This window comes from Cyrtonyx montezumae, unplaced genomic scaffold (genome assembly GCF_038088225.1).
Source record: "Cyrtonyx montezumae isolate F1298 unplaced genomic scaffold, pur_monq_1.0 scaffold_17, whole genome shotgun sequence".
NCBI classification, from domain to species: Eukaryota; Metazoa; Chordata; class Aves; order Galliformes; family Odontophoridae; genus Cyrtonyx; species Cyrtonyx montezumae.
Window position 1 is genome coordinate 14,806,872 of NW_027071903.1, and position 8,141 is coordinate 14,815,012.

General features: G+C 57.1%; 2 protein-coding genes across 2 annotated transcripts in view; one reads left to right on the forward strand and one right to left on the reverse strand.

Moving 5' to 3' along the window:
* Positions 1-6,434, reverse strand: part of LOC136047157 (C-signal-like) — a 96,947-nt gene extending 90,513 nt beyond the window's left edge. Inside the window, exons 1-3 of the mRNA XM_065734208.1 lie at positions 6,321-6,434; positions 4,222-4,437; positions 3,939-4,097 (exon numbers count right to left, since the gene is read on the reverse strand). Coding sequence (XP_065590280.1) covers positions 3,939-4,097; positions 4,222-4,437; positions 6,321-6,434 — 489 coding nt within the window. The remainder of the gene's footprint in view (positions 1-3,938; positions 4,098-4,221; positions 4,438-6,320) is intronic.
* Positions 832-2,785, forward strand: LOC136046720 (C-signal-like). The gene is made up of 6 exons (XM_065733419.1): positions 832-999; positions 1,192-1,243; positions 1,391-1,578; positions 1,876-2,034; positions 2,157-2,276; positions 2,586-2,785. The coding sequence occupies exons 1-6, from the start codon at positions 841-843 to the stop codon at positions 2,697-2,699; spliced, it is 792 nt and encodes a 263-aa protein (XP_065589491.1). The 5' UTR covers positions 832-840; the 3' UTR covers positions 2,700-2,785.
* Positions 6,435-8,141: the final 1,707 nt, after the last annotated feature.

Genomic DNA, 8,141 nt, shown 5'->3' on the forward strand with positions numbered 1-8,141 from the left:
GCCGGGCGGTCGCATCCGGGGCGGGACCCGCGGGGCACCGCTGCGTTTCCTCGTGCTCCGCGGGCGGTTGCGTTGGTCCAAAGGCGGCGTCGCCCTCGGGGCTGCACCGGTTCACTCCTCCCCACAATCCACCCCGCCCCCCGACGCCGGCCCGCTGTGACCCGTGGGAGCGCCTGCTGGGCGTCTCCTACCGAAGTGGGGCATAACGTTGTCCTGTGCGAGCGTTTCTTGGTCCCCGTGCTGCAGCACAGACGCCGTGGTCCGCTCGCATCGTTCCCGTGGGGGGGGTTGAGGGGGACCACCCCGAGGTCGGGCATCTCTCCCGGCTGCCTTGGCGTCGTGCGCGTTAAGGCCGCTGGGTAGCGCCGCACGCAGCCCACTTGTCCAACACTGAGGGACCGGGGGCCGACGGGGAAGGTGGGATTGGGCACCTCGGTGCGGGAACAGGGCCCCGAAAGCACGAGGCTCACGATTTGGTAGATGAGAATGAAGGAGGTACGAAGAGCAGCAGCCCAACTGCAGCCGAGCGCCTGCACGGGCGAGCTGATGCTTGCACTGCATCAGCTTTAGGAGCAGAGGTGGCTTTCAGGGGGCAGAGGACGGAGTGCGTCACCGCCAGGTGAGCATCGGCAGTCAGACCTCCCAGCCGGGACATTCCGGCTCCATGTCTGTCACTCTGCCACCGGGAAAGGTGGATCCGGGGTGTGGAGCAAAGCCAAGAGGCTGGCATACCGCAGGGAGATTGGTGGAGCAAAGAACAGATGCAAGCCCTCACGGGAAAGCGGGAGATAACTGAGTACTGCAAGGTACCTGCAGGCAGTGCGGGGTCAGCAGCGAGGCATGTGGAGCAGTATGGCTGGGGTTTGTGCACGCTCCGCTCTGGTGACCGGGGCCAACCGGGGAATCGGGCTGGGGTTTGTCCAGCACCTGCTGGCATTGCCAAACCCACCTGAAGTGGTCTTTGCAGCTTGTCGGGACCCCAAGGGACAGCGAGCACAGGTGAGGCTGGGATGGGACGGAGCTGTGGGGGGATGCATTGGGCATCCACGGATCCTTGGGCTTGGGCAGGGAGCTGCTGCTACTGCTCCTGCCATTGCCTGGCACCGTGTGCCCCAGGGCTGGAGGCAAAGGGCTGGGGCTGCTGTGCAGATCAGAGCACCATGTACGGCTCACATCAGCTGTCTCTTACAGGAGCTGCAGAAATTGGCCTCCAAGCACCGCAGCCTGGTCATTGTCCCGCTCGGTAGGTGACACGTCCCTTGTCCGGGCTCCCCGCTGTACCAGCACTGCATCCCCCAACATCCCTGGGCTGAGGGCTCTGTCCCAGCACTGTGCCTGCTGGCACACACCGGGGGGAGCGGGCACTCACCTCCCCACCTCGCCTCTGCAGAAGTCACCGATCCCGCCAGCATCAAGGCGGCCGCAGCCAGCGTCGGGGAGCACCTCAAGGGCTCGGGGCTGAACCTCCTCATCAACAACGCTGCACTTCTGAAGGTGAACACGCTCGACACCGAGACACTGAAGGACATGTCCGAGGTGTACACCACCAACACCGTTGGTCCTCTGCTGCTGAGCCAGGTACTGCACTCACCCACAGCTCTGGGAACACTCCTGCCGTGTAGCTCTGCATTTGTCCACGGTGGAAGGAAGGGGCCGGTGGGGTGGGGCCCTGCTCTGCCCTCGTGCAATGTCACGCCTGCTGCTCCTGAGCTGCTCTGAGTTGTGGGACAGGGACTGGTGCTGAGGAGCTGGAACATGGGGCAGGGGGAAGAGGAAAGAGGAAGACGGTTGCTGGTGGTGCTGGTGCCAGAACTGCTGCTATGGAAAGATTTGGTCCTGTCCCCTATGGGTGGATCCCTGCTTCTCTCCCCACAGGCGCTCCTGCCCCTGCTGAAGAAGGCAGCCCAGGGGAGCCCGGGCTCAGGGCTGAGCTGCAGCAAGGCAGCCATCGTCAACATTTCCAGCACTGGGGGATCTATTTCTTCCCTCACTGGTTGGGATGTCATAGAACTTGTCTCATACCGCTGCAGCAAGGTACAGCCACGCTCTGCTGAGGGAAAATATCCTTCCTCTCCCTTACCCCAGCCATGGGATCTGCACGTGTCCCCATGCAGCACCTTCTTGTCCCCACCTGATCCGTGTGCTGTCTCCCACAGGCTGCTCTGAACATGCTCACCAGGTGCCAGTCCATGGGGTACCGGGAACACGGCATCCTCTGCGTCGCCCTCCATCCTGGCTGGGTGCAAACAGACATGGGGAGCGCAGGTGGACACACAGTAGGATATTCTCCTGTGTTTTTTCCCATGGGAAGCATATTGTCTCCCTGAGCCCTGCACCGAGACCCCCTCACAGGGGAGGGGGGCTGCTCTGTCAGCTCCATGGGCAGCTCTCCCTGCCCTGGGACCCCTGTGCAGCACCAGCCCTGGCTCCTGGCAGCCCCACCGCCTGGCTTCCCAGCTCTCACCCTCTTCCCAGGGCTCTGCTTCCCCCTCGGGGGAGCTGCTGCCTTCCTGCAGCCAGGCTGCAGGGCACTGCCTGGGCAGCCCTTGGGCACACACGCCTGTGTTTCTCCCTCTGCCCTGCAGGCCCCGCTGACCGTGGATGCGAGCGTAGCAGGGATGCTGAAGGTGCTTTCATCCCTCTCCAAGAAGGACACCGGGACCTTCCTGGACTGGGAAGGGAACGTAGTGGCCTGGTGAGGTGCTGGCCCAACCCCGTGCCTGGATCGTGGCAGTGGTCCCTCTGCTGCTGTCTGACCTCTGCTTCCCCCTCAATAAACCCATAACTGAGAACAACAATGCTTTTATCTTCCTCTGTGAGCACAGCACACTGTTGCACACTGCGAGCCCGTGGAGGGCAGCCCCTTCCCTGGGGGTCCCACTCCTCACCCGTGTGTGTCAGCACCCACTGCTCCCAGGCACAGTCACTGCCAGGTGACCCCTCAAGTGACCGCTGTCCCTGCAGGAAATGTCCTCTCCAGAAAGGACAGGGATTGGGGCCAATAACCATCTCTGAGGACGTGGGCTGCCTGGAACAAGGAGCAGCACAGGCAAGGTGGGGGCATTGGATCTGTCCAGCAGGGGTTCCCTATAAGGGCTCAGGTGAGGGGGTCGGGACGTAGGGTGATACAGAATTGGGATGCAGGGCACTGCAGAGCTGCACATGGGGCAGGGAATGGGGAGAAGCTGCTGCCCATGTCTGTGACTGGGGAGGGGTGACACTGAGGGCTGAGCTGGCATCACCAGGGCAGGCAGTTCCCTTCCCAGTCGAGGAAGGCCCCGGAGCTGTCCTGTGACAGGCTGCCCAGCACCTCCAGAATGTCCTGCATGCTGCGCTCCGCTGTCATGGGTGCCTGAGGAAGAGGACAAGGACCAGTGTCACTGCCATAGCCTGTGCTGGGCAGGGAGAGCTGCAGGAACCAACCGGGCTGGAGGGTCCATTGGTGATGCTGTGCCCTTTTGTCCTAACTTGAATGGAGCTGGCTGCCCATAGAGATATTCTTCCTTCTTGCCTGCCCTTTGCTCTCTGCATAAGGGACAGGGACTGGCATCCAGTGTCTCCCTGCCGGCCCCAAGTGTCTGCAGAGCCTCTGCCTCTGCACACATTGCTTCAGAGCTCAGAGCATTCCCAGGGTCCCAGCTTCACCAAGCAGCAAGGACCCAGCCCCCATTCCCTGTGCTGTGCTCCCTGCACAGCAATGTACCTGCTCTGTTCCCACGTCAGTCTTCACCCAGCTGGGATGGATTGCCGTACACAAGGTCCCCTTGTCCCTGAGCTCTGCAGCCAGGCACCTGGTCATGTTCTGGGCAGCCTGGAAGAGTCAGACAGCACGGGCATGGCCCAGGCTGATGCTCTGAGTGCTTATGCTTGTAGGAATAGGCAAGAGATGTCTGGAGCAGGCCCGTGGGCTCCATGGGGGATCAATTCCCCCTGTGTACCTTGCTGGCATGGTATGGGTACATGGGGGCCTCCAGCACCTTGAGACACAGCCCAATGGAGCCCACTTTGGAAGACACATTGATGATGGCAGCCCTGCTGCAGCTCAGCCCCTCCGTCCCAGCTTCCTTCACTGCCTTCCCCAAGAGTGGCAGGGATTCCTGGCAGAAAGACATGTAAGTAAGTGCAAGTACTGTAAGTACGGATCCAGGGTTTCAGCCCTGCCCTCTGAGTCCTCACGCTGTGACTGCAGGCCGTGGAGGAGCAGCCCTAGCCCACACACACCTTGACAACCAGCAGGGGCCCCACCACGTTGACTGCAAACGAACTGCAAATCTGCGCATCCACGGACTGCAGCGTGGCCCACGAGCCAATGCCGGCGTTGTTGATGAGCAGGTTCAAGCCCTGGCCCTCCAGGTGAGACTCCACAGCCTGCACAGCTCCACGGATGCTTGGCAAGTCCACTGTGTCTGCTGGGCAAAGAGAAGAACGTGACTGTATCTGCTTTGAGGAGTGAAGAGGTCACTGTGTAAGTGCTGCTTGGAGGAATGCTATAGCTACACTCGTCTTTCTTCAGGAGCTACAGGGCTTGCTGGTGTACTGGGGACATATTCATTATATTACTGACTTACATTCTGATCTTTCCTGGTTGATACCCACTCTGATGGAGCATTTAGATCTTTTCCTTTTTCAGTGTGCTGAAATTCATCTTCCATCACTTCCCAGGATACAGCATGCAGCCTTTGATTTCCAACCTCCTCTTTTCTACACATGCCCCAGGTGTGGGTCCAGGCCCCCTGTGCTGCATCGGGGTGGTATGTTTTAAGTCTCTGTTTTCTTGTTTAAGGTTTGCTTGTCAAGATCTGGATCATATGATGGATGCTTGCCCCACAGAAATATGTTTAAAAGGAGACATCTGAACACCTCACAGATCTGAAATGAGCCCAGTTGGACCAACATTTAACGTTGGCATTACTTTTTCATGTCACGACTACACCAGCAGCCCTTAAGGTTTATGAATATTCCCATTTGTGGGTGCTGCTGAGGACGAGCCCCAGTGCACACACGTTCTGCAGAGCCTTCTGTGGGGAGAATTTGGAAGCCAGGCCCCTTATTGCAACACTCTGCCCCCACCAGACCTGTGTTCTCGAGCTTGCACAAGACTGAATTAGCAAAGGTGGGAAGAGCTGAAAACAACTTTTCTTCCCTTGAACAGATGAGCACCTAAACAGCTCTTTTCTGGGGCATTACCAGGTAGTCTGGTGGGTTTATGGTGAGGGCAAGCAAGCCTCAAGTCATCTTATAAGGCATTTGAGTGAGCTGGGAGTTAAGCACTCATAAGGTAGCATAGATTTTTGGAAGATGAGTGTTGCCTTATGGAAGCAGAATCTTTTTTCCTGACACACAGTTTGAATTTGGAGCTGTTTGTGATTTTGGATTTTGACCTGTGCACTCGGAGCAAGAGCCTAAGTTCATTCAGGTGCTGCTCAGCTTGGACGATGAACAAGCAGAGCTCCAAGCTCCATTACTCCACCACATGCCAATTACTGGCTCAGGTGAATGATTAATTTCTATGTTTGGACTGGCTGAATCATTACTCCAAGGGAGAATGGGGCCAGGCATGTGCAACAAGCACGTCCCTATTGCTACACCAGCCACATTAGCTGAAGACATCTTCTCCTCTTCATGATGGCTGGAATGGTGCCTACAAAGCAAAGTGCATGCCCAGATCCTCAGCTTTCAGATGGAGGAAATTACAGGATTAGAAAGGGAAAGAAGGAAATGGAGAGCAAAAGGATGCAGTAGGTGTTTTAAAGTTAATTTCTTTCGTTTCTGAAACGCCTGCTCCAATTATTGGTTTGTAGTAAACCATTCCTCTGCATGGAAAGGGACAGCCTGGAGCAGAACTCCCTGTAGATGAACACCCCAATTTTAACAATGCAGAATTCTCTCCTGCTCTCCCTTTTATTCCCTGTGTCCTTGTCCTCTCCTGTTCTGCTCAGCCTGGCGGTCATCCCAAAATGGAGCACACCTCTGAGCCTGAGCAGCAATTTAAAAATAACTAAGGCAAATTCAGGCATCTTTGGAAACAGCCCTTTCCCTTGAAATTTGGTCTGGACCCACCTCTGCCCCCCTCTGAAGCTGGGGAAGTTGTCAGGTGAAGGGGTGCTGCCAGGCTCGCTGCTGTCCCCAGCCTGGTGACACCAGCAGGGAGAAGGGGATGGTTGGTCATCAGCATGAGCACTGAGGTCACACAGGCACAGCCCACTGTCCCTCCATCCTCAAAGCACCCAACCAAGCCTGCTCCCTGCAGGACCCAGGAGGGAGGTGGGGGCCACAATACTCCTCCCTCCCCTGGTTGGTAGACATCCCCATGCACTGACCTTCCCTCTTGGACCAGTGGCATCACGGCAGGTGGCAAACATGTGCTGTGGGGGTCGGGGGCTGGCGGCGAGCTGCCTCACCAGCTCCAGCCCAGTGCCCCGGTTGGACCCCATCACGAGAATGCTCCGAGCCAGCGTGGCCACCTCCAAGGGGGTGAGACAGTCACAGTGGTGACAAACAGGCTGTGCCCAGTGGGACAGCTGGACTGTCTGGTGTGAATTGGAGAAAAGGCACGGCCCAGGGAGTGGCTTTGGGTGCCCACGGGGACAGTGCCAGTGCCAGCAGCAGCCCTGGTGCTGCCCTAGGACACGTGTCGTGGGGCGATGGTTCTCCTGCATTGCCAGCTCCTCAAGGCTTGACTTCTTCAAAGATTGCATCCATTCAGGGTTGGGAAGCTCACTTGGAAACACAAGCAAGAAATGGAATGGACATAAACAGGTTCTTGCTTGTAGCACTGGGGTTGCAGTAAGCTCATTCTGTATGCCTGCTTTCCCCCAGGAGCCAGCAGAGAAGACCCCCAGCTGCCCACAGCCCCGTCCACTGGGCACCAAGCCCACAGCCCTCACCCTTCTCCCATCCTCACTCTATCACCCATCGTCCAGGGGAGGACAGAACAACAGGCGTGATAAAGCAAAAGCTCCTGCAGCCCCTATCAGCCTGGGGACTGGATTTTTAGGAGGCAGAAGTGTGTAATGGGCTAAAAGAAACAAAGAACCTCCACGAGAGATAAGCTGAAGAACTGGGGCAAAGTGAATTTCATGTGGGAGAGGAAATTCCGTAGTGGGGGTGAGTCTGTGGCATCTGCATGCGGTCGAATGCACAGAGGGGACAGAGCTGACTCTTTCATCCCTGTTTGGACGGTTCTAAGTCTGGTTCTAAGTCTTCTCATTAAAGAAAGACTTGGGCCGGCAGCTGGGAGATGGTGGAGTGGTTCTAAGTCTGGAAGATTTGCTTTCAGGTGGCACAGAGCGTGGAGAAGAAAAAAGCAGCGATGGCTCCTTCTTTTGGTGGGAAGGCTGCTGCCTCAGAGCGAGAAATGAGCGTGCTGGGTGTGGATTTAGTTGGCATTAGACTCAGACCAGACATAAAAGGCGTTATGGAGGGTGTCATCGCCCATGCAAGCAATTGCACTGTACAGACTTGCCTGCTCCTGCTGCTATCTTGCAAAGCAGCACCTAGAGTAGAGCTGTCATCACAAACCAACAAGACTGGAGTTTCCTCTTTTCCTTCCAGGTTCCTTGGGAAGGGGACAGCTGACACAAGCAAAGAGGGCTGGAGGACCAGGAATGGCTGTGGGCCAGCAGAGACACGCAGCAAGGGACCTTTGGAAGTGGCTGATGGCAATGCAGATCTGCTCATGGCTCAGGAAACAAAACTCGGGGGCGGACAATCTCCGATGAGCCCAGAGGAGATGCTGCAGGAAAGAGATGAAACTAATCTAGAAGTGCCCAAGGCTGCCAAGGCACCTGGGGACCATTCAGGATGGAGATGACCTCTGGAGGACTCCTCTAGTCCAAGTCCTTGGAGCAAGGTCAGCAGCAACCTCAGGAAGCCCAGTGCTTGAACCGCATCTCAAAAACCTCCAGGGATCCCACGGTCCCTCCGGACCCCATTTCAATGCTCTGCTGCCCCCACTGCAATTTTTTCTCTCCTCTGCCAAGCTCACATTCTCCTTGTTCACGTGCATCTTGGCTGTGGGCTGCTGCTGTGGCTTAACCCCTGTGTGCAGCTGAACAATACACAGCTACTTTCTCAATTCCCCTCAGTGGGATTTGGGGGAGAGCTGGGAAGGTGAGAAAACACTGAGTTTGTTCAGTAAA